The sequence below is a fragment of the Trematomus bernacchii genome, unplaced genomic scaffold (genome assembly GCF_902827165.1).
Source record: "Trematomus bernacchii unplaced genomic scaffold, fTreBer1.1, whole genome shotgun sequence".
In the NCBI taxonomy this organism is placed as follows: Eukaryota; Metazoa; Chordata; class Actinopteri; order Perciformes; family Nototheniidae; genus Trematomus; species Trematomus bernacchii.
This window is the reverse complement of record NW_022987973.1, coordinates 14,908,206-14,934,830: the sequence shown is the minus strand read 5'-3', so window position 1 is coordinate 14,934,830 and position 26,625 is coordinate 14,908,206. Positions and strand designations below refer to the sequence as shown.

The following is a 26,625-nucleotide window of genomic DNA, read 5'->3' as shown; positions in this document are numbered from 1 at the left end:
ATCAATGCAATCTTTTTCATGATGACACCTGATTTTACCCTTGCATTAAACTTGTTTCTCAATTCAGTAATTAAATATTCAGGTCAAATAACTAATATACTCTCATTAAGTATGGGTAAAGAACTATGAAAACAAAAAGCCTCACATTGAAAAGTGACCTTTTAAGTAGGCATACCTGAGAGGTAAGCCTGCATCTAATTAGCAGTAACCTGATTGTGTGCAAGCAACCCGGTCATAAAAGTGACCTATTATATATCTTCCCCGTGGTCGGTGTGTCTAATTGTTTGCCGTTTTAATAACGGTTGCTATTGACCGGGCAGTGGGAGATATATGACCATGACGCAGGTTGTGTGTGACGCACGGTATGGGCGTTTTTTTCTGCTCTAACACTGCGAAAAATATTAAACTCAGCATTTCGTTCACTGTCCTGCCCACTTGGCAATGTTGTAGGTAATTGATTAAGAAAATGATTTACTGTAACCAGTGCAGTTCTTAGGATCTTTCTGCAATGGTGATTTTGAATGATGGTTGAAATGCTCATACCTTATCGAGACTGTTACTTATTTCAATAAATACCTCGAAAACCTTACTAATAATTGAGTTATTGCATGTTTAAAAACTGTTTCCCCTGATCAATAAAAAAAACATCATATTTTAGTACCCCCGAAAGCTGATATGTCTTATTAAATTGACACTTTTTGCAGTGTTCATCTCCTCTTCCTCCTCCTCCTCCTCCTCCTCCTCCTCCTCCTCCTCCTCCTCTGTAAAGACGGAGGGGGCAGGTCTTGTAGTGGCCTCTACTGTTTAGCAGGTGATTCTTCAGCTCACACGGGGCTTGAAGAGGCTCCCTGCTTATCTAGTTATAATTATAGCGAGGTGACCTGGTTTCAGCACCGCGGCTCGTCAACAGCTCCAGTGCACGGCGGAGATTTGCCCAGCCCCTCCCCGCGCCGTGCGTCTGACAGAGCGGCTACTTCAGGGCGCAGCCTCCGCGGCACTTTCAGCACCAGCATCCGGCCGAAGCGGAGCGGAGCTGTCCACACATTCAGCACTTTGCTTCTGGACGAGGAAACCACAGACAGCCAAAATATATTGTTCCTCTTGAACACTTCAGAATGGCGTCAAAATACGTCGGCCTTTTCGTCCTTTTCCAGCTTATAGCCCTGAATGTAGTGAGCCAGATATCTGCCTTCCCCACACCGACAGCCTCAGCGGATGGTGAGTTGGACATAGCCTCTAACCGTGAGGTAGAAATGCGTTGTGGTTGTATTGTAATGTGAAGTATTAGTGCAATAATTTCATTGAACCTGTGTTGTTATTGCAATTTGTTACTGGAGGAAGTCGGTGGTTACAAATAAGATTTTTAAACGCCACAAAGTGTAAGGACATAACACTGTCTATCTGTCTGCACACATGATGCATACAATACAAATACAAAATAGGCTACTATAGGTTATTATAAACTCATAACTCAAAATGTGATTCTCAAACAAATTTAAAAAGAAAAGTTTCTGCACAAAACTACACCTGACATTTACTGTACACGTAAAGGGATGTTATTCGATACTTATTTATTTTTGAACCATTTATTTTCATCTTCAGGTTTTGCAATGTTTGGTAGCCATTATCAGTAGCTTGATTGTGTTATTCATAAACCTGTTGACGAACAAAATAAAGTCCAGCTCCAGCCCAGCAGTGGAGTTTTTAACGACGCCTGCTCTAGTTATTATGGTGCTTGCGGTCTATTTTAGCTCCAGTTTAATCTTTTGTTTGATAATCCGATTAAGATCTGCCTCTGCTCTGCATGCTGAGTTGGAAAACCAGAACCAACCACAGAAGTCTGAAAGATAAAAATGTAAAACAAATAGTTACACTTTTTATAGAAGTAGCCTAAATAATCTTAGATATGTTAAAAAATAATATGTATCTATGTGCAAATAAATGTTGTAGCCTAGAAAATCTGAATCTGCTTTTTTTTTTAAATAAAGTCTGCTTTAGTTTAGTAATTACATGCATTTTATTCTGTTGCAGATAAAACTGTGTACAACAGACAGTTGACGGAAGAAAGACCACTACAGGAGCAGGTAAGCTCTCTTTCTCATCCTATTGTTTCATCCAATATCTGGCCAAATAGGCGGTTTGATCCCTAGTCAAACAACAGGTATTAGCCCAGCAAATATAATTAATCAGAGCTTATATCCTGATTGGAAATGATATGTTTATTGTTAATCTTTTCCCCAGATTGCTGAGGCGGACAGCGTGAAGGCTGCTGTACAGTCTGCTGGTAAGAGGAAACCTTTACTGCCAATCAATTAATGACCTTATTTCCGCCTGCTGGGTTCATGTTGCAGCACTTCCAGTAAAACATGCTTCATCTGCACTGAGAAATAACAAAAATAGAACTACATTAATATGAGAAGAATTCACCTCCATCACGTTTGTTCCTCCTGTTTGATCATTTATTCTATGCTGCTTTTTCAGAGAGCAAGCGTCCGTCTGCCTCCAAGGACGGAGAGTCAGAGCAGGACCTCGATGACTTCACCGTGCTGAAGTCTCTGGCTGAGGGCCAGAAATCAAAGGAGACCACTGAGGTGCCGCTGAAAAAGGATGGCAAGTACGTTCCAGATGAATCAGACTCGACCAAGAGTCGGCGCCTGGCCGAGGACTACGACTCCACCAAGACCGGCATGGACGATGGCAAGTACCGTGTTACTCACACCTGTCACCATGCACCTGTCCTGGCATGTTTGTGAAGGTGCTGTGTTAGGTATTACTCCTTCTGCTTCATTGACCTTTGCCCTCAAAGGGCAGGGCTCATGGCGCATGTTTCTCTCTGGCACCGACATTTTAAGAAACAGAAGGCAGAGAAATCATGTGTGGGTGTGATGGGGATAAGCAGGGACAGATGGAAATAGTCAAAGAGAGAACACGTGCATGGAGAGAGAAAGATTATCCTCTCCCCCTGCGGTAGTGAAAGCTTATGCTGGGCTTCTGTATCAGGTCCACCTTTACACAGAAGACAATATGTGGCATTGATTTTCCTCAGAGATGCAACCACAATTTCTTTAATCATAGGCCTTTATGTAAAATCACTGTAAATCCAATAATTTGCTGATGTCTACAAAGATGTTCAGCCTCAATAGATTTCACAAGATCAGCACACAGTTCTCTGTATATGTATGTAACTTGATATCTCAGTCCAATCAGCAGCATTCTCTGAGGTGACTCAGACACAAAGCGCTGAGTGCTGCTACACTTCATCGATTCATGTGGTCGGTCAGGCAATGACAAGCAGCTTGTCAGGTTACGCTACATCTAAATTTGGCAAGCGCAGTCTGGATTTTATTTCTTATTTCCTGTTGTGAGACAGAAATGTGTTTGAACGTAAAATGATGGATGAATCAACCCGCCAGTACGGGCAATAGTATTCTAGCAGTGCTTATTTTTATTGTGCGTGGACATTGAGAAGCAGCAGGGACAGTTATGTAACAGTCAAGCTGTAACAATTTCACATTTGTTACCGAGTAAAGGGGATATGGATGATGTAGGAGAGGAGAGTGTGAATCATTTTTTACTGACTAATTCTAAGCCTTATGAGCGAGATAATTCATTTCTAGGTCAAGGTTTTCCATTTAATAATGAGACAGAGCAGAAATAGGACAGATGGAGTAAAGTAGACAAGGTAGAAAACAAGTTTCATAAAATCTCCTATGGTGGGGGACGTTGAAAATCTGACAGCTATAAGATAAGAACTTAAACATTAAACCTACACACAGCTAATAATCAAGTTAAGAAAGTTAAGAAACAAATGATAACATATGTGTTGTTTTATCTTCTCAGATGAAACAGAAAGCTTCCGTCAGGTGGATGGCACTCCGCTGACAGCAGAAGACATCGTCCAGAAGATCGCAAACAAGATCTATGAGGAGGACGACAGAGGGGTGTTCGACAGGATCGTCTTAAAACTGCTCAAACTGGGGCTGGTGAGTTGTGAGCTGGTATGCTGTTTCATCAGCGTGTGGCCTGAGATGTATTCTCTCTCCCTGCAGGAGGGAACAGCGTGTGAATTGTGCGTTGTTCCATGGCTTCAGCTGTGAATTATTTTTTGTGACATTCAATAAGTAATTAAGAGGTGTCCACATTTGTCCCTGAGACAGTTCTCTCAGTGACAGCAATCACTATGTGTTACATAGAGGTTGATAGCCAGGACATGCTCTTCTGTTATAGCTAATCTTACATAAGATGTGTTATTACACACATTTGTTCTCATTCTGTCTCTGTTTCTTTCTCCTCCTCCCTCTGTAGATAACAGACAGTCAGGCTGACACTCTGGAGTACCAGGTGGCCGAGGCTCTCCAGGATCTCATCACCAAAAATGCCAAAAACAACGAGATTGAGGACGATGAAGAAATACAGGGAGGGCAGGATGAACAGGGCGCTGATGCAATCAAGGTACAAAACCTGTAAACAATAGATATGATATGATAGCAATACGAGTCACAACAATAACATCTAAAACATCTTTAGGACACATGGGAGCCACCCAAGCGCCGCTACAACGGGGACGAGGAGGAGGAGGAAGAAAATGATGATGAGGTTGAGGACGAGGTGGACAGGGATGCAGAAGAAGACAAAGAAGCTAAGACCTGGGACAAAGATACTGAGGGGGGCAACGAGGAGGGCAACGAGGTGAGCCCCGAGGACGGGCTCCAGGACCTGCAGTACTTCCCCAACTTCTACCACCTGCTGCGCAGCCTCGACTCAGGTACACACTCCAACACAGGCCCAGTCTGTGACAATTTAGATCAGAGGCACAAAAAGCGTTGCTTCACAGCTTCCTTCATCCAAAGATAGACGTTCTCCAGATCAGGAACAGGACTGGAGCGCTGCTGTTGTCATGGAGATACTGTTCTCCAGGATGAGCCAATGCTTGCCCAACACGCCTTCCTAGGAAGTGCGGATGAAACGCGCACACATAACAAATTATTTATAATCCCATCCTCATGACCCCCACTGTCAAACAGCATGTGGTAACATCAACACCACTGAAACCAATTACCATTAGAAAAACAGTGATTGAATTAACCATAGACTCTTTTTTAGCATTATTATTAACAATGTTGTAGTGAAGCCTATATTGTAATATTTAGCACATATTTTATAGACTTATTTCTCATACTTTATCGTTTATTTACATTTTTATTTTTATAATGTTTATATACATTTCTACCATTATTATATATCTGTCTATATATAGTTATATTTGTAGGAAGGGAGTAACTGCAAAGAAAGTCAATAATTATAGTATTTATTGTTGTGAATATAACTGGTTTCCCCGTTTATTGTTGCAGATCAAGACGCTCAGGAGAGAGAAACATTGATCACCATCATGAAGACGCTGATAGATTTTGTGAAGATGATGGTGAAGTACGGCACCATCACTCCGGAGGAGGGAGTGTCCTATTTAGGTAAGACATAACACAATAACAGCTCTGTTTATCTATCAGTCTGGTACATTCAGTGCCACAGCACGAGGCATACTTAGGATAACAGGTGCCACAGTCACATCATTTGTTGTAAATAATGTTATGTATACGTAGGACGGGGGATAAAATGATAACAAAGTATATTAATCCTTGACTTTGGAGTAGTTTGACAAACAAGATATTTGCTGTAGTTGACTTAATGGAGAGGATATACTGTATATTCATATACGTATAATACAGCTCTATGATGTGTGGCTTACATGTGGGTACGTTTTTATCTATCCATCCCATTAGCTGGCTAGTGCATATGCAGCTCTCGTTCTGTGTTATATATGTGCTTTTTGCTTGTGTTTCTTGTGTGTTCAGCCGAGGTAATGTCCCCCTATCAGCCTGTGCTGTGAAGTGTAAAGCCTGTGCAGACAGATTAGTGTCAGGGGCACCCTATATAACCAGGCTGGCGTTTATGGCCTGACATCACATCAGTAGCCAGTGGAAAGGTCAGCCACCTGTAAGAAACAGCTGTCATCTCTGTGTGTGAGCCTCAGGAAACCCAAGACCCAACATCTCTCTATCTTTATATATCTGCCTCAATAACACTCAAAAAACAAAAATATGGGCTTCAAAATCAACATGACTGTCATAGAGCAGCAACCATATTGTCATTATGGATTAATGGGTACATTATGTTTTCAATAATTTAAAAACCATAACAAATATATTTACAAAAGCATGCAGACGCAGACGATAAACACTTGTTTTTTCCACACTTGTGCTGTTCATAACAACATGTACACGACAGAACAAATAGAGCCTGCACACTAGACAATGCTAATTTAGATAAAATATCACCAGTGACGTTTTGAGGGTATACACTATAAATGTCACTGGTGGTAAATGGGAGAAATGCCATTCATAATTATAAAGAGCCACGTGATGTTTCCAAACTACTTGTTTATGTACTATCCAGAAAACAGAAAGAGAAATTAAATGTACAGTGATATAACACAGAGCCAATCCTCACATTTGAAAAGGTTCAAACTAAAACTTGTGTTATATTTTTGCTAGTAAAATCAGCAATGATTAATCAAAAACGTTGACCAAGAGTTTCACTAGTAGTCTTACCAAAAGTGAGAAAAATGATTTGTAACTAATTTGAATAGGTTTACAATGTGTTTATGCCACTATAAAAGCAGTGATAATAAACATATTATGACTAAGGCTGACCAGCTTTTAACTAAGGCTGATTTATTCCCTGCCTCTGTCAACTTGTTGTATCTGACAGTGGAACAAATGACGACGGCTGACGCTACACAGCAGAACAAACGGGCATTTACGCTTACACAAGATATGGGTTTCCTAGGCAACCCCCCCGTTCTTTATGTAGCATAGATTGTGAGGAGATAATAGGACGGAATTCCTCCATCGCCTAGCAACGAGTTAATGCCAACCCCCCCCAGTCCAGTGAGTCACACAGCACGCAGGTACAAATGTCAATCAACGCTAATCGAGTCGGGCCCAAGATAGAGAGTGATAGAGGAGAGCGGGGGAGGACCAATGATGGGTTGTGTGTGTGTGTGTGTGTGTGTGTGTGTGTGTGTGTGTGTGTGTGTGTGTGTGTGTGTGTGTGTGTGTGTGTGTGTGTGTGTGTGTGTGTGTGTGTGTGTGTGTGTGTTTGGGCAGCGGGAAAGGATGAAATAATAATGGACTTCCACTGTGCTACAGGTGGGAGGAGGCAGATTAGAAAGTGCAAGTGAGATGCTCAGATAATAAGAAATAAAAGGAGAGTTCAGTCAAAGAATAAGAGAGAGGACATTTTACAGATCCTTAATTCTCAGTTGCTTGAAGCGGAAATGTAACCTTCCATGTTTGTCCTTTTTTTTCACATTTTAGATATCTCCCTTAAAATCTGGACCTGCTCTAACTTGTAGTCATATTTTCCCCTATTCCTTTGTCTTGCAGCATTAGCTCTGGGGTCTATAGGCCTTGATATAACGTAATGCTCCTTGTCTGCCCGAGAACTGCTAAAAGTAAATTACCAAAAATAGCCATTGTTTTATTCCATAGTATTATCTCACTCAATTGGAAAGGTGCTTCTTGGGGACTTTGGTAACACTTTAAGTCCTATAGTTCTCACATAAGTTAGTTAGTTATTATAAAAATAATCAACGATTTGTGACACACAATAATATAGTTATAAACTGAAATAAATGTCTTAAGTGTTAAGTGGATGGACAATGAATGATTATGGTAAAACACAGTTGTATTTATGTATAACATATTGCAGTGTTTTTCTAAGGCTGTATCTTAAAGTCAAATGACTTTACATAGAAGATGACATAGAAGATGACATTTGAGCTGATCCCTTGGATGTGTGTATCTGTGGAACATCTGCTTTCTCTGTTTTTTTTACATAATGTTTAGCCATTAGTTAATCCAGAGAGGATCAGTTTACACTTAATTTCAGTCTCTTAAACCATATGGTCTGTGTGTGTGACTGATTTGGGGACCTTCTCTAATCTTGTTGTGAAAGCGTTACCCACAAAGATATCAGGGACAACACACCCTTAAATCTGCTTGATATGTTATCCCTATATCAGCTCATTATGTATTTTTCTTCTATGATATTAAGTCCAAAATGCCTAATCACATTTTTGAAAATGATAATGGAAAAGAACATGATTGTATCCACTGCTATCGTCATAATCTTGAGCCTCCTTTCCATGAATTAAATGAAAACCTATTCTGATGAGAATGCCCTCTGAGTCACACAGGCACAGCGTGGCAGCGTCAGTAGAGTGGACTGACGTCACAATGCTGATCAAATCTTAAGTAAATGTTTGGCCTGTTTCCTGCAGAGAACCTGGATACTATGATAGCCATGCAGACCAAGAACAAGCTGGGGAAGGCTCTGGGGCCTCCTGACTTCACTGGACCCAACGGTAACATGTCCAACGCCAATAAAATCATAACATTTTATTCCACACAGGCATCTGTAATAGGTATGTTTGGCTTTGCAGGGCTTTATAAGCTTATCACAAGAAGAAGTTATTATTTTTATTTTATATGGATTCAAACATGGTTCATGTTTGTAACATTGAGAATCAACAGAAAAAGTTCTTTTTTTAACCTTATTTTTAAGGTTATAAGTTATAAACATAGAAAGATGTAGGAGTAACTTCTAGGTCAGGGGTTTCAAACAAATGTTACATCACGGGCCACTTTATCTGAGTCGGACCAGAAGCATAATAACATTTAAATTACCTCCAATTGTTTTCCCCATATAAAACAGACTACTGTTTCCTCAAACCTGCATACAATTTTGTTATCTCTGTTGTGGTTTCAAGTTCTTATAATCTTTGCAATGATGAGTGTTGCAGTTACTGTACATACAAATACATTAACATACATTTGAAAGTGCAGTGTAAACTAGCCTGTATGTTAGCACGTTGGATCTATAGTAGCACATCAAGTATTGGGCCTGCTATTCTTAGGACAGCGCAACACCCAATTGACAAAAAGGCATAGCAGTGCATTTTATTGGAATATTGGAAAGATTGAGTTCACTGCCATTTTTACCCTTTGCAAAGTCATCCATGGGACCAGATTAAACCCTCTGGCAGGCCAGGGTTGGCCGTATGTTCAAAACCCCTTTTATAGTTAAATTCACCTTTAAAGGAACCGTTTGAGATTTAGGGGAATATGCTTTTGGTGTTAGATGAGAAGATCAATACAACTTTTGAATGTGTTGCTACTGCCAGTTAGCTTAGCAGAACAGGGAATTGAGCTACCCTGGCACAGTCAGAAGATACAAATCTGTCTAACTGCTAAAGCTCAACAAAAAACACACTTTATGTTGTTTGTTCAATTCTAAAAACTAAATGTATGGCATAGTGTAACAGATACAAAATGAAATGCAGTTTTTGCCAGAAGGTTAACACACGTATTTCCCAACTGCATCAAGTATTTCTAGCAGCAACGGAGCAATTTAATTTAATCTAATGCTCCGTGTACTGTTTCTTTGCTGTAGGAAAAACTGCGGATGAGGACGACAACACCAAGGCGGAGGCTGCCAAGATGCAGAAGGAGTATGAGAACCTGAAGGACTCAACCAAGGAGGAGCAGCGATCCACCGAGACCAGTCAGTCCACTTCCTATTCCTGATGACCAGACGAAACATGAATAGCTTTCTCTTATTATATATTATTATTTGCTAAAATAATTTAATACTATTTACCAATTTGCCCCTCAAAAATCATAAACGATGTGCCTTGTGAATTGCATGACTTGTGTTTCTTTAGTTTTTGTTTCATTTAGTTTTTTTGCATTATGCTTTCACTGTTTTGTTTTGTGTCAAATGTCCCAAATAAATGCAGATTGCTCAAAAATAGAACATTCCAACCGCATAAATTCAATTAAGCAAAAACATTGTCTTCACTGTCCCTCAACAAATGTTCATGTTGTGTTCAAAAATGAGTTTTAGCATAATGGCTGAGGCCATTTTAGATTGTTTTCACTCAGCAGGGCTGACAGGAAGTAAACAACTCTGGGTATTCTGGCCAATCACAGTTAAGTCTCTGCGCCCCCGGAACTAGGCCAGTACAATAACACTAACAGAAAAGCTTCTGACAGCTGCCATTATTCTCTGTCCCTGTACAGTAACGGTTTATCAGGGTAATCCACACAAACACGCACGCTTGCATACAAATAAAAAACAAACAAACATAGATAAAGATTACCAACATTACATTCGTTTCAGCAGGAAATGCGGAAAATCCTGAGCATTGTCAATTAAAATGGGATATTGACGGTAAAATGGGGGGCATGTTATAGAGTCCTACTTTATTCTGTGGTTATGCAATATTTTGATTTATGATTTGAAAAACTGTAGATATATCAAAACACTTACTGTTGTAAATGCCGAACCTGTTTTTCTTTATTATGCTGATAGTAAATATATAATTTAAAAAGTAAAATGCTGTCTCTCAGTCTGCTCCTTTTGCTACAGAAATGTAAATGTTAAAGCATGAAGTATTGCTTTAGGAAGAGTTTTGTGGTGTAAATATTGCACAAGTCTAAAAAAGCATATCTTACTTATTGTGGAAACGAGGCCCTTATGTGTAAATGAATAACAGATCTAGAAATAGTTAATTTTCCACTTTCTAATACATTTTCTCCTTCTCTTACCAGATCAGCCTGGCAAATCAGAGACTTACCTGGAGGCCATCAGGAAGAACATTGAGTGGTTGAAGAAACACAACAAAGAAGAAGGCAAAGATGGTGAGAAACACTCCCTAACCAAAACATTTCAACCGGTCACCTTGAACTGATATCCCTTTTCTTATGTGTGAGTTTTCATAACCAGACTAAGAAAACCACGTCATCTTCATTCGCAAACACTTGTCTCCTCACTTATCTGTGTTTTGTCACAGACAGGTCGGAGACGACGCACTAAAGAACAGAAAATGTGAAGCTTCTTTTGTGAGACCCCAATTTGCAATTAAAATGAGTGTGGGATACCAGGATAGATGCTTCACTCCAGATCTCATGAATATGGATCATTCTTGATGAGTCTGTCCTAATTACTTGCTGCAGCTTCCTTGTTCAGACACAAAGGGCTATTCATTTGTCCTACCTGTTCCTCTACATTTATGTTGTGTGTGCAGTTAGGCGTGTGAGAGCGTTTAAAAAGGGGATTCAGTCGTAGATATTGAATAGTTCACAATTAGCATTTCTATTACAACAACACAAAAAAGCTAGTAAAAGAAAGAAGACCATCACGTCTTCATCAACATCATGCTTGCTTGCTCTCTGAATGTATATTATTGGAGAATGTACGTTTATATTTACTGCCTTACACATACTGTAACTGTCAGCATTACAAAAAAGCAGTATGTGACCCAGAAACTGCACCAGTCTGCAGAGCTGTGAAAACTGTGAGCTCCGGTCTGACAGGAGAAGCCTGCTGTTTGGCTTTCCATAGTGTCAAAATCAATTGTCCAGTGGTGCTTCATTAAGCAGCAGAGAATGAAATGTTAATGAGTTCTCACTATTCAGGCCATCCGTCTACTGTTGATCATCTCAGCGGGACATGTCGGACGAGTAAAAACCCCAAAAGGTCTAACTCAGTTTTATAAATACTGCTAAATATCAGTGGTCTGATCTCATCTGAGACGTTCAAAAATAGATACATCCCCTCCTGAGTCAGAGAAACAAGAAAAAGACACGAAAAATTCTGATAAAACAGAGTTTGACCTAGATTCTTTTTGGCAACTTTAACGCAGTAGAAGAAGAAAAAAAATAGCTGACACTGAGCTTAAACTCCTGCAGAGTCCGGAGCCGAAGCAGCAGGGAAGTTTTGTTTGGGGCTCATCTCCGACCTTGCTCTATATAGGCCGCTTCATTAACATTCTGGTGCGTGGAGCGGTTGTCTGGGACAACAAGGGGCCCTTCCCGCCTGCCAGTCAGGGATCTGGGCACAGAAGACAGATAGATAAGGGTGACAAAAAAAAGACAACCTCATACTGAGTCAAAATGTGCTGCCAAAATCACCCAATTTTCCCCGAGGTGGCACTCTCAATAGCTGTAATAATGCACCACTTTTATAATACTCTTTTCAGCACATTAAACCTCGCCATTATTATCTCTATTTTCCCTCCCTCTTCCGAGAAAGTACAGCTGGAGGAGAACAAAAGCCTTTTCAACCAAAATGTAGTGTCATAGTAACAGAGTGGGCCACGGGCCATTTATTGTGTTTACTCTATCATAGGCACTCATTAGGACAACCTCAGCAAGCTATTAGTGTGTGCATCTAAATGTGTGTGTGCGTGTGTGTGTGTGCCAATGGAGCAGATGGACCTCGAAGGAACATCCTTGTTTTTGCCTTTTGGCTCCTCGCAGCCAAGATTGAGAGAAGCAGCGCTGTCTCTAATCACATTCAGTTAATCCCTCACAAACGTCCTGTTTGTCAGCTGCACAGTAACACTGTATTCTTGCTGCGGTTCGAAATGTCCTTAGAAAGGTTATTGTGGGACTCCTTGGCTGTCTTCTGCCCTCCTGCTCCCCCTGTATCAGAGTCGGTCAGAGCAGGAGAAATGGTGTGACAGCTGTTTGCCAACCTGCTCTCTGAAACTCATTTGTTACCATGATTCAGACTGAGGTTGCGTTTATCTCTATATATAGCCACATCCTGCTGCTGCCTTATGGTGCTTTGTGAAATGACTGATCCAAAGCAAAGTGAAATGGTGCTTAATGGACAAAACATTGTGGACCTTTCTTCAAGATTAGATCACAAATGAACCTACAGACGTCTGTTTCAAACTTATTAAAGACTTTATTATCTTAGCAAATCTCAATATTTACAAAGGTCAATATCATAACAGGAAGCCATTGATTTAAGATCAAATGCAGCATTACAGACATAAGCTCTCTATAAGCCTTTATCACTATAATATGATATAGTTTATGTTCATTTTATAATTGTCTGAATTGCTGAAACCGGATTACTGTATATGCTTATTGGTTATTGCACAATAAAGATAACCAATTTTATTTTTGTATTTAATTAAAGGTGTATCACAATCTTTTAGTATTTGAGGAAGTTTGTTGGAAATGACCACCAGAAACTGAAGACAATTAACACTAGGAATCATGTTAATATAAGAGCATGGCTATCATGTTTTACTCCTTCTTATTATGTGCTATCTTCTAGACCCAACACAAACATGCCATGACCTTAATCCTCCTTGATAATGAATGACCACACCAGATGAAGTCTAATGTCTGATCTATCCCACCAACTACCACCATCTCAGATTATAAACCTGTCCTCTGCTTTGTCTCTCTTTCCAGATTACGACCTGTCCAAGCTGAAGGACTTCATGGACCAGCAGGTCGACTCCTACATTGACAAAGGCATTATCGCCAAGGATGAAGGAGACACAATCAAGAGGATCTACAGCAGCCTGTAACACCATCACCCCCCTCCCCCCCCTCCCCCCTCTGGCTTAACACAGTACTGAATCTGACACTTACATCTCAAACAAAACCCTGATACTTACCGTTATTTCCCATGGCATGGTAAAGTATATACTGTGTATTCAAAACTACCTGCTTAGGGAACTTTTTTACCCTCCCAGACATTCCTAAAATGTATCCAGGAAAGAGATTTAATAACGCTCTCTTAAATTGTATTCTTTACAGCTACCTAACTGATTATATTTGCACGCCAAGATTGCAGAGTAATAATAGCTACAATATTAATGAGAGGACATTAAGGTATTTTATGTATCCAACTCACACATGCCATTAAATGCTAGCATTTACTCCAAGCTGACTCCTGCAGGAAATGAATGTTTTGAGAGTATAATGCTGTAGTTTGTCGTCCACCCTTTCCAAAACTGTTTTTGCAACAAAATGCACATATATTCAATTGTACTCATTCTGTGTAACCTGTCTTAGCCTATTATATTTACTTTTCCGGTGTATATGTAAGATCTTAATGTATTTTTTTCTTTTTCCAAAAATATATTTGTTGTTGTCATGTCAGTGCCCTCCGTACTCCCGTTATGTTCTGCTGTAATACTACTGGGGGCCACTAGGGGGCCATGTTTCTATATTCAATTCACTCTGCATGTCTCCGAGTTCAACATTTCCCTCTCTGTAGAGACTCAAGATAAGTATTTTTAAATGTAAATATTTGTGATTCTTTTCCTAAAGTTTAAAAGCAATTAAAACGTTGCCTTTTCTTTATCTGTGTCTTTAAATGTGACAATGAAGCAGCACTGAGGTGAACAAATCAACAACTGACATTCACATGTTCACAAATGTCATAAAATCACATGAGATCTTCACATCTGGTTTAATTACATATTTATTATTCCCAAATAAAACCGAAATAATTTAAAAGCACAATAAAACAGCTGTTACAGACAGTTCTCCACACATAAATAATTCATTCACACTGCAAAAATAGAGCAGTCCCTTCTTTCTCCTGAAGAAAAACGGCTTATATGAGGCAAATAGATCGCGTCCAAAGGCGGGGGTCCGTCCACCGCCCCTGTGTGCGGTGTGCTCATACAGGGGAAACACTGATGAGGAAGGCCTGAATATACTTTCCAATGATACTATTCTAGGTCGAGGATTTAGCATCAGAAGCGGTTAGCAAGTCTAACAAGCTAATCCCTCTGGAATCGCTTAGTGCTCTGTGTGTGTGTGTGTGTGTGTGTGTGTGTGTGTGTGTGTGTGCACACTATGCAGCAGGTGGACACTGAACAGCAGCTTCAGAAGCGAATGTTGAGAGGATGGGCACGTGGGCTCAGATATAAATCCGATGCTCCTCCGTGCTGTTAAGTCTCCAAGTAAAACTGTACAAAACAATGACAATCATATACATCATAATAATATCAATAAATAAAAAGGCAAACATTACACTTTTCGTCGACATGGTATGGAAAAAGCAAACAGGTTAAGAGAAAAAACAAAGCGATGGAGTGTGGTAGTCTGTGAGCATGGCTGTGTCTGCAGTAAACAGACTTGTTCTTTAGATCTCCTGATATGACGATGAAGGCGCCGTGTAGTCCTCCTCATTGCTCCTACGGATGAGAAAAAGATGGATAACCTTTCATTTACTTAGTAAGATTTTCACAGTGACAACCCATTTTTGAATATACCTGCACACACACACACACACTGTCTTTAACTCTTTTCACTCAGCTTAACAAGTCCCCGCAGATTCTAGATGAGCGCACTGCGTGTGAATAATTGATGAAGCCAACAGACGTATTGTTCCCCGCTGACAGAAGAAGGCTCCAGTACAACACGGCAATGTCTCGAGATTGATCGAGAACTTAAAATGTTGTCGTAACTTGCCATTCTCTGAGAAAAACTACGTCATAAATGCAGGCCGTCACCAAACCCTTCATTGAGAAGAAATGTTTTTTGTCTTTAGAGCAACTGTACATGTTCAAGGTCTCTCACAAGGTTTATAGAACAGTCTGCTGCAGAGGACAGACATATAGACTGTTTACAATCAAAAGAGGATGAGGAGAACGGTTTCACACGATGACTTTGCAGGGACAAATTGAAGAGAACACAACAGGTGAGAGGCTATAATAATGTTGCTATAAACCTAAGAAAACATCTTCAAGGATGACAAGATCTTTTTTTAAACTGAAAAGATCTATTAAAGGTGGGGTAGGTAAGTTTGAGAAACCGGCTCGAGATCGCTAGAATTAGAAAATACACAACCGGAGAAAATCTGCCACTTCCTTACAGAGCCCCTCCTCCAACACACACGAACGCGCACATGACCAATGAGGGCACGAGATAAGTTTGTGCACAGATGGAAGGCTGACAGGCAGGTAGGCCATCCAGTTATTTTAGCCGGGCCGGCTAAAATGATTGGTCGTACTTTTTACAGTATTACGGCTTCCACAGATGACATTTTATGGATTTTTTGTCAAAGCATTTAATATATTCATTGCTATCGGGATGTTAAGAGCATTCCATGGAATATAACAAAAAGTGTATCTCGAGCCGGTTTCTCAAACTTACCTACCCTACCTTTAATTTTTCCAATAGATTACAAGCTCATTTATTTCTTCCAGGAAGTAAACCTGACTAATCTCACATCATTCTCTTATTTATACTATCTTTAACTTAATTTATATGAAATTTGGTCCAAGGTGGAACCAGTTGAATTTCAGCTTACCATAAATGGACATCAAAGCAAATGTTGACAGAGTTTGTGGAATAGTGAATCAATATTGTGTAATGGCCAAATGTAAGATCATTATCACTGATCAAACTATGAGATATGTATGCATATAGGGTCTTCTAAAAGAACAGTTATAGACCAGTCAACCATTCCCTTCAGTTTAGCTTAAGAGGTTTGTGTTTTACTGCCTCAAAGGGGAGGAAGCCGACAGGCACACGGTCTGTGTTTGCTCTGACTCTGGAAACACACAGCAGCTCCACAGATAACCTTTGATGTGGCTGCAGTCAGAGGCAGGGTGTTAAACACAAAGCCTTGGCTGCTAGGTCAACATTTAAAGAGAAATGAAAAACGTTTTCTGGCACAATCACTCGAGGTTTATGATTGTCATTAATCAAATCACAGGTCTCGAGTTACTGGCACATCATGACCACATTAAAGGAAATGTTGGTAAGATATTATATGATAATGAAATACCTGTTCAAATGTTGTAAGATAACATTAACAGTATTTAGTAGGCTATATAAAACATGGACAAAGTTGTATAACATGAGGTTAAAAATAAATTAATATTTAGATGTTTAATTCTGTCATGAATCTGTATTCATGAATAAGAACATAAAACATATCCCCTTGATCATTTCTTCTAGCTTTCTCATTGAAAAAAAGTGTTACACTAGATCAGTGGTTCTCAAATGGGGGTACGCGGACCCCTAGGGGTACGTTGGAGTACTGCAGGGGGTACGTGAGATTTATTTTATGTTAATGAAAAAAACAACATAAGTAATGCATTTAAACAAACTACTAATAGTAGATTAACTACTTTATTCAAACGTTTACAGTCATTCTGGATAATAAAATGGGAAAAATAAACGGGGTGCTCTCTTTTCCTCTCCCTCTCCTGACAGCCCGTCAGTCTCGTGCAGCTCGCTGAACCTGTAATAATAAGTGACCCGACAGTAAAGAATAAATATATTTATAACTAGTTTAGCTAGTTCCAGAGTAGGTAAACTAGCTTAGTGTGTTAGGTCTAACTCTTAGTGTATTTAATGGTCACAGCGGGGGAGCTGTGATCATGCAGAGCTGCGTGTTCTCCGTCAGCAGCAGCTGATCTGATCTCGGATCTCTCTCTCGCGTCCGGTTACACTTCACTCGCGTTTATGTCCAAATCTATCAGATCTAGCTAGTTCTAGTTAATTATATGACTGCCTGCTTATCAAAGGACACCTAAACAATAAGCGTTGCTTGGCAACGGCGTGTGGCCGCAAAGTATAGCGCAGCGTACTTGGCTGAATTTCTTTTTCAAAGGGGGTACATTATTGAAAAAAGTTTGAGAACCACTGCACTAGATCATAACATAACACTAAATAAAAACTGATTTACAGGATAAATGGCCACACTGAGCATCCTAAATGTTAAAATGTTGTGGTAGAATCATATGGATATGATTTGTTATTAAATGTTAAGTAGATTTCTTCTTTCAGGAGAAATTAAATGCTCTGTAAAATTGGTAATAAAACTCAGAGACAATGGCCGGTTGATGCCACAGCAGCTGCCACCTGGCTCAGGTAGCCTAAGGGCAACAGGAAGTTAATTAACATAACGGCTGCTCCTGTTAGCAAAACACAGAGCCCACCGTGGAAAAACAATATACACTCCATGTCTGTGGGGGAAACGTCTTCACTCTGACTCAGAGTCCGGACCGAACTGATAGTGCCAACAAAGCTTGTTTGTCTATGAATGGGAGAATGCCAAGCATGCATTACTATCTCTCTCCTAGCAGGCGTACATGCTTTCTCAGTCTCAACATGCAGTGTCAGAAAGACGTGCTCAGGCCTGACTCAGCAAGCAACTTGTCCTCCTAAATATCTGATTTGTAGCATAACGTGGCATCTGACTAGAAGAGCAGGTTGGCAAAACCCTGATTCCTATCTTCGATCGTTCTTCTGTGGCAACATTTGAACTTTACTGTCTCTGCCGATATGGACTTCTGACAATCACATACTGAGCTCAGAGACCAGAGTCCATGCCCCATTTCCAACAAGCGTTTCAAGGCTAAGATAAATGAAGTCCCAGTGTTTCTCGTTTAGTCAACAGACAGCCTCTTTAGTCTTATTTGGCCACTAGTTAACACCACTAGACCTTGTGTTAACCACAGACCTTCTTTCATCTGAAAAAACTGCATCTCGCCAACAAACGAGACAAGGAAACCAGAAGCAAACACTAACAATACAGAGGCAAAATATCCAACTTTTCTCAAGACACACCTGAAGATTCTGGACAAATGAATAATGTATCCTCTCTACTTAACACCATAAATGTGCTACTGTAACTTTGGTAGAGGCAGAAAAAGTACATTTAGGATGATGTGACCATCATGCTAACCAAAACGCAGAAGCACCATTTGCAGGCAGTCATCTTCTGTGTGAAACCTAACATCCAAATTAAATATGATATGATTGATGCTCAACAAGCACAAGTCTGATTGGACCATTATGGTAGAACTGGTGCAGGTGGCTTATTTTAATGTTTCAACATTCAGAAAGTGAATTACTGCCAAAGGGCTGTTATTAAAAAGGGTGTGCTGGTAAGCAGAAAGGAAGCAGTGGTTTGGCTGGGGGTTGTTCAACATCTCACCTGACTTCCTCTTCTTTCAGCTTCCGCGCTGCCTGCTTAGATTGTTTAATTTGCAAGTCCAGTCTGTGTAAGAAGTCTTTGGCTGACAGCTCCTCTGGCTGGGGGGGTTTGGAGTTCTTAGGGGGCGGGGAAGGGGGTGGCGAGGGTCCCTCAATATCCTGCACAACTGAAGGTTTGTCTGCTTCCTGGCACGCTGCTTCACCGTCCCCATCAGGAGACTCTAGAGACAGTCCGTTAAATATGTAGCGCTTCTCTGACAGCACAGGGATGTTGAGGTTGTTCTTCAGAAAAATGCAGTCGTTGCTGAACAGCTTGTTGACTCTCTTGATTTGCTCCATCTGGCAAATATGGGTGACAGCAGATATGACACAAATAAGTACAATTCCTATGACTTAGCTACTACCTTCCTTGTTTTGTAGCACTTAAACTAAGAACTAAAGGCCAAATCATCAACAACCTTTGTAAAGATATAAATATTTTTTTTTTAAGTCAAATAAGATAGTAAAATAGGATCTTTCCTAATGGATGTTTGTGAATGTAATTAAATACACAAACTGGACCCTTGCATTTTGGTAAGCCAGGCTAAACTGATCATTTCGGGCATTTATAGTTGCCCCTCAGAACTGTCACTTCCTTTCCCCGGGATCACTGGTGTTGGCACATGGTGTGAAAATGAAACTTGATTCAAGAAGTAGGATACCAAAAACATGAAGCGAAATAATGTGTTGGGTTTCACAGGCCTATTAGTTCATGTAAGGATAACTGTGGCTGTTAAAACAACTAAATGATCAAAGTTGTGAATGTGCCTGGGCTTATGTTTATTCTTGCTTCCTGAGATGAGCTGACATGGTGCCCTGACAAATCAATTAATTCAGAAATGTGATGTTCACATGATAACAGGAGAAAACAGCCGTGGTGTTTGGCTCTTCTTGTCAGGCTTAAATAAAGCTGTGAATGAGGCCTGATCAAATGCAATAAAACTGTTTACATATGTCATCACATCTTGTTGTCAAGGTGAGCATCAAAGCATTGAGATAACATGCAGTGGTTGTTTGGCACCCTTACCGTCACACCGTATCTCAGAGCGATCCCTTGCAGGGTATCACTGTCAGTAACCCGATGCTCTATGTATTTCTCCCCCAGAGAGGCAGTGACGCTGGCTGTGCTCCCGTACGAGCGGATCTTGGTCCGGGCCAGACTCTGGGACAGTTCGCTCTCTGACTCGGAACCAGACCTGGACCGGGGGAAGATCGGCTGGCCGAAACGTCCTCCACCCTCCCGCATCGACAGGACGGGCGAAAACTCCGCCATCTTCTCTTGAATAAATAAAGCGCCCGGTTACCTCAGTGTGTATCACCGCTCCGGTTCTCTCGCTGCGGGAAAGGGGACGCTGCTTCAGGCGGCAGGGAGACTTCCACCCCCGGTCATATTCAGCATGTCAGCCCTGGGGAACAGATACATGTTTCAGGGAGCACTACCTCACGCTTTTGTCAGAGATCAGTTACGTTGACGTAAAAAACGTCTAGAACGTCCAGGAGGAACAACAATAATACCGTTTCCGGTTAAACTTTCAAAATAATACATATAAAAAGGAACCTTTGTTGATAGTTAAAAGATCAATACACTGGTATATTGTATGTAGTGCGATAATAAGAGTATTAAATCGTGTTTAAGTAAAACTGTCAAAACTAGACTTAATGCTTATCGTCATGTTCTCCTGATAAACATAATAGCTAACTTCCCGCAACGTAAAGTCCCTGGTATCATTGGTCAACTTTATGCAAGAAAATAGCAGTGAGTTAGTTATTCGCTAGGCACAAATAAAAGAGCAGTTTACAACATTTGATTAAGTTTTGTACTGATTAATCTGTCGTAAAATTATAGGTTTCCATTATTCCCTGACCATCCACCATAGATGTATAATAAGAACGCCATCCACACATGAAGTCAAGTTTGCAGTGTGTTTAGCTGTCAAGATTGGCGCATGCGCACTTCTGGCTTGTTTTTTTATTGTGTAAAATATTCAATACTGTGCTACACAAAATCATTTCACACATTAATGGTCTATTGCTGGTTATACTACAACAATGTTTAGAAACAAATGCTTGTGAATGATTTGGGGAATCTTTATTGTATTCAATACTCAATACCTTAACCTTCCCCTTTATGCAGTGTAGTGCTACTTAATTCATGTCACACATTAATGGTCTTCTGCTGGTTATACTAGCTTACATCACCAACAGGTTAGGAAAACTATCTTTCCAGCTTTCCAGAAAGCTCCACCCTAAAGAGCGCTCTCCTTGATGGCCAGGATAATTTCTACCATAAAAATTCACAAGAATTATTCCAAAGTATATTTACTTATATTCAAACTTCTCGTCCTCTACAAAATGTTTGCTGTTTTGTGAGGACCAATTATTGCCCAAATACAAGCCTGGTTCCGGAGTGTTGGACTCTGATTTATGCTAGTTTTTTCATTTATCATAGCTAGTTGCTGTTAATTCAATTGCTCTTGAAACACATCAGGTATATAGTCCATCATTATTCGACTACATGAAAGGTCATTAGGTCCCAGACTGAGCTGGTTAGTTACATCACTTTTTTTGTGAAACACATAATACAGTAGGACTAGAGAGATCCTTTCACATTGGCTGTACACATTCAGCATGTCTCTGTGACCACAACATGAGCCAGTGCTGTTAAGTGCAGCTTCACTTTGGCTGGCCTCTGTAAGAGGAGCCTGATTAACAGTCCCATGACCAACCTGCAAATAACACGTTTTGGATGATAAGCAAGGTTAAAGCTATTTCAAAAGTAAATGTACATCAAGGATTTCCCCAGGTTGGTATTTCAGTGTCATAAAGTCTGCAAAATGAGGACCTGACCCATTCCCCTTTATTTTTAGAATGGAAAGTATTAATCATTGAGGTGATGCAGTTACAGCAAACAAACACGCAATTGATATGCGATATATGCTTGAATGTTTTTTTATTAATCCTATACACTCCTACCGGTAAACGAGGATTTAGAAATAAATTCCTGAATCTTCTTTTTTTTTGTTGAGATCATACATGTCATTTTAAATCCATATAATGCCTCCTTCAAAATAATGTTTTAACCCACATGAGGCTTAAAGTATACTGCCATGTTCAAGAATACATTGCTACTCCATGTTTTTTTATTCTGGCTTTTACAATTCGCAGTACACTTTTATGCTAAACTAATTTTGATTGGATTTGTCTGGTGATGTCAATGTTTAATTGTTTGACACTGACAATAGCAAACATAAATTATATTTTTTCTACAGTTTGACATGCAATAATATCCCTATCTTGTCTTTTTTCTAAATGAGTGCACCGTGTTAGTCGAGAGAGGTCTGAATCTGTGTCAGACGTCTCCCGTTTCTCCCTCCTTACATTTTGTGACAGCCCTGTTAACAATGGTTAAATTAGTTGATTGTATATTTGTGCTTACATCGGTAAATCTGTTTGTCTCCAGTACAAGGTTAAACTGTGGTTAACTTGTACCCAGGTGGTGTTTGTTACTGCCTATTTTTGTTGGACCTATTCCTTTTTTTCCCACTTTAGAAGTGAGGTTTTCTTTTGTTTATTTGTTTATTAGTTACTTTGTTTGTGTAGTAACGTGTTAAAGCTCTTATTTTAAGAGTCTTCCTTAGTTCCCTTTTGTTTGCTATTTAAAACCGGTGCCCTGGTGGCCTTTTGTTTTGATTGTGGCTGTTTGTTGCAAATGTAATTGTGCTCTTTAATTAAACAACTTCCCATTTACCACTGTCCAACTGGTTATATGTTACTTCCCCCTTTCCACCAGCTGGGACGTAACAGCTGCTATGAAAACCTATGTATATTTTATCATTATGAGATATGTGGTAGGTCAGTTAATCATTGTAGAATAGAAAATGAAAGACCGTAAATGAACAAGATAAATCCTAGTTAAATAACCAAGTCATAAAAAAAAAAACATATGTGAACTTGGACAGTACTGCTTTAATTATGTATTTATTACTGGGAAGTAGCTAGTGGAAACTTTGATTGCCCCCTGTCCCTGGTCCATGATTATTGAGATGACCAAATGGTGCTGAATACCCGGAGGTTGTTTCTCCTCTTTCAATCACTGTGTTAGGAGGTTAAAGCCATATGATATGATTACTCATATTTAAACAAAATGCTGGCTGTGTAGCAAGTAAGTTATGATGGTACAAATTGTATTAACATACTAAGTAATTTAATGTGTTGGTGAAAGGCAGTAATATTTAATTTAACTGGAACACAAAGACTACAGGTGCTACTTTAGGATGCACATTATGTTCCTCCATGAAATCTAACTCGCTGATAAATAAATACGAGGAAGCTACAAGTGGATTCATGATTTCTGAATGATTCATTTATTCAATTAGTCTCTTTTGGTTATACATAATCTCACTGTCATTTTCTAATGGAAATCTGTTCATTAAACTTATGTAAGGGTACAAAGCGAGGCCTACTGTCGAGGAGGGCGCTCAATGTATTAATTACACACAATGTGTTAGACTGAACTGCACATTAGTTCATTGCGTTATGTTGGATTGCTGGGGGACAAAAAAAACTATGTTTTGGTTTTGAACGAAAAGGCATTACAAATCTATGACTCAATCCCAGAAATAGTTCATTATGTTTAACATTTATATCTACGGTGAACCTCTGGGATCTACTTAGATGTCTAAACAACAACAGGAGATTAAATTAGCTGACCTACAGCGGGAATCAGATTACTTCAGTCTCTCTTTCTCTCAAAGAAAAAGGCAACAAAGGCACGAAGAAGCAATAATACCATGAGTCATATCTAGCAATGTTTCCATGACAACTTTATTTTGCCTCCTAGTGATCTGACTGCACTCACAGGTGTTGGGAGACGTGATTTTGGATTCAATTCAATATCACTTTGACACGTAAGTAAGATGGGAGCCTTTTTGTTACAAGTATACACAGGTGGTTTCAAGTTCACAGTTGTTAAATCATCAAGTGCTGTCTGTGGAACACAATCAAATGAAATGCATGCATCTACATCAGGTTCATGTTAGGAGAATGGGGTGAAGCCATCAGCATACTGTCATAGAAAAGATGATGAATATGAGACGCCTACCCTCCTGGGAACCGAGGAAAAAAAGTGTCTTCCAATTTTTTCGGGTTAAAAAAACCTCTTGCAATTTAGACTTTTTAAAATGTAGTTTAATTTTAAATGTTACAGTATGTCCAATGTAGAGGACGTCAGGACCATTTTAGTGTGAAAAGACAGCCTCAATTAACAGATAGACTATGTAACGTATTAAGGTTATAGAGTGATATTAATACAAGAATACATTCACCTTTATTTAAACAATAAATATGTAATTGATCTGAACATTGCTGTGTATTTATCACTAAAAAACTAGTTTGGTTTTTGGTGAATGCTGCCAAATCTTCAAAGACTTTGTAGTCAATGTACTGGGAAAAGTACTTAATTGGACCCCAGTCTGCACGGGCTGTAGGGTCATCTTGACTAGTTTTATGGATGTGGTATCCAGTTGACAATGCTCATAGAAACAAACTTGGCCTTCCTGAGGCAATTCAAATGTTTCATGGCTCCACTTAAAATAAAAAACAACTTGTGGTACTCTTGGCCCACAGAGGGACATGTCTTTCCTGCTCGTCCCTATCTGTCTCTGTGTCTGTCTCTGTGCACTCATCTGAGCCTCCTACATCTTTTCCCCCCTTCTTCTTGACCCTCTTCTATCCCAGGTGTGCAATCCTCATCTCTCTCATCATCTGAGAGCTCAAAATCTGAATCTCCCTTAACTATCTGGTACAGTAAATATCTGCTTCAGTTCCGTCTCCTGCAACAATATTGAGTCATTAAGTCCATGAAGGATGGACATTTATAAAAGAGCTGTTATTTGAAAACTCAAATTATTTAATTGCTTTCAGAACTAATTATATAGTTCCTCACATGTTAATAAACAAGAACATGTGATTTTCATGGTAAAAATAACAATTGATCAACAATATAAGACATACCCCTCCTCCTACTATAACATGTTGTTGTTGGTATGGTATGCCAACCATTTTGGTTGAAAAGAAAGAGGAACTTCCCCACATGCAATTGTAACCAATGACATATCACTGGAAAGCCCAGGATGTCCTCTGTACAGTGCAGCAGAGATTGATAGAGTAGCTCAAAAGAGTAAAAGGAGATGCATGTGAACAAAATGTCCACTACAGTAGATATTTGTCAATGGGCTGGGACTGGGTCCCAGGAGACACCTACAGGACCTTTTTCAATATTGTCCTTAATAATTTATCAGTCAGTTATAGTCCGACCCCTACTGGACAGTTTGTGGAATTACACCTGTGCAATGTCCCCAATGTTTTCAACCACCAGATGGCGTAATTTAATCGCCAGTCAATTCTGAAACCTTTTGAAACATAAATGAAGTGAAAGACTGTTTTTGATAATTGAATACTTTAGTGATGAGTCCAGGGCTCATTGATAAACATTTGAATATTGGAATTTAAGATTGTCTACACTTGTTGTCAACAAAATCTAGAAAAAATTGATTATATTTGTTTAAGTGAATTAATTGGTTGGGTTTAGATAAATACAAAAAAAGTTTTTTTTCTCCAAAAGTATTGACTAATCAAAGCCATTATGAAAGACTGATGAACAATCACAGTTCAAGACAAAATGCTAGAGGGATCCATCCCGTCATATAATGGAAAGTGATGACGTTTTAGTCCAAGTAGTTCCTTAAATAAAAAAATGACATCATATTTAAAGGCTCATGGAGTATTTCAAGGGCCAGCAGTTGTTAAATAGTGCTGCTGATCATTGTTTTTCGACGGTGTGGGAGTTTCTCTTGGCAGAATCTGTTAGAAAGTTTAAGGCTGAGAAACCGACCTATTTTTAACACAAGTGGAAGGAATTGTAATACTACAGGGCTGCTTTGGCTGCCTTACAATAGAGGTAGCTGTTATTCCTGTTCAAATCTATTAATGCCACATTATACGTCTTCAAATCCACCACCACCTCTTAAATAAATAGATCTTTCTTCTTCTCCTAAAACATTACTAACTCAACAAGCCAGAAAGCTGCATCTGTTCAGGCTCAGGAGGATAATATCAAACACACACTCACAGATGTTGCTTGCTTCTTCTCAAGGTGTTTTCAGTTAGGGCGATTACATAACCAGTCAGGTATGAGTCAGTGTTTAGAGGACATCAGCTCTGCTTCTTTGGTCCTGATAACATGTCAGCGCTCACCTTCTGGGGATTCAGCTGAAATCTGATAGGAAAACAGGGAATTTCTACTGGCTGTTATTTCTTCCATACCCGAAATTAGTAATATTTCCTCCAAAATGAACATATTACCAGTGCTATAGTTTATTCAAAGATTAACAGTATACCAGTGCCCTTCCAAATCTCTCCTCTGCCTTCTTATCTGTGAGCCTTTGTTTACCAAGCGCATGAGGCCATAATAGAGAGGGACTGTTGAGAGCTTTGATCAGGGTTTCTCTACAATACTCATTCTGATGGAAAATCAACAACATACCTGTGAAAGAACAACGCTGCTCTGTGAAAGAACAACGCTGCTCTGTGAAAGATTGTAGAGGGGGTGGACAAAGGCTTTAAAACACTGATATAAAGTTGTGGTGATATAAAGTCTCACACTCAAACATTATGCAGAGGGGGAGTAGTTCATGTGTGTACATTTACAACATCTGCTGTCTTTTTGCATCACTCTCTTTCATGTTGGGCTAAC

General features: G+C 39.6%; 2 protein-coding genes across 2 annotated transcripts; one reads left to right on the top strand and one right to left on the bottom strand.

Moving 5' to 3' along the window:
- The first annotated feature begins 814 nt into the window (after positions 1-814).
- scg3 (secretogranin III) lies at positions 815-14,234 on the top strand. The gene is made up of 12 exons (XM_034116555.1): positions 815-1,218; positions 2,032-2,084; positions 2,242-2,284; positions 2,482-2,697; positions 3,841-3,983; positions 4,306-4,452; positions 4,528-4,765; positions 5,352-5,468; positions 8,342-8,425; positions 9,514-9,624; positions 10,674-10,763; positions 13,335-14,234. Exons 1-12 carry the CDS (start codon positions 1,116-1,118, stop codon positions 13,451-13,453), a joined length of 1,464 nt encoding a protein of 487 aa, XP_033972446.1. The 5' UTR covers positions 815-1,115; the 3' UTR covers positions 13,454-14,234.
- Positions 14,235-14,337: 103 nt separating this feature from the next.
- Positions 14,338-20,357, bottom strand: lysmd2 (LysM, putative peptidoglycan-binding, domain containing 2). The gene is made up of 3 exons (XM_034116556.1): positions 19,900-20,357; positions 18,835-19,172; positions 14,338-15,076 (listed from the first exon to the last, which is right to left on the bottom strand). The coding sequence occupies exons 1-3, from the start codon at positions 20,143-20,145 to the stop codon at positions 15,025-15,027; spliced, it is 636 nt and encodes a 211-aa protein (XP_033972447.1). The 5' UTR covers positions 20,146-20,357; the 3' UTR covers positions 14,338-15,024.
- Positions 20,358-26,625: the final 6,268 nt, after the last annotated feature.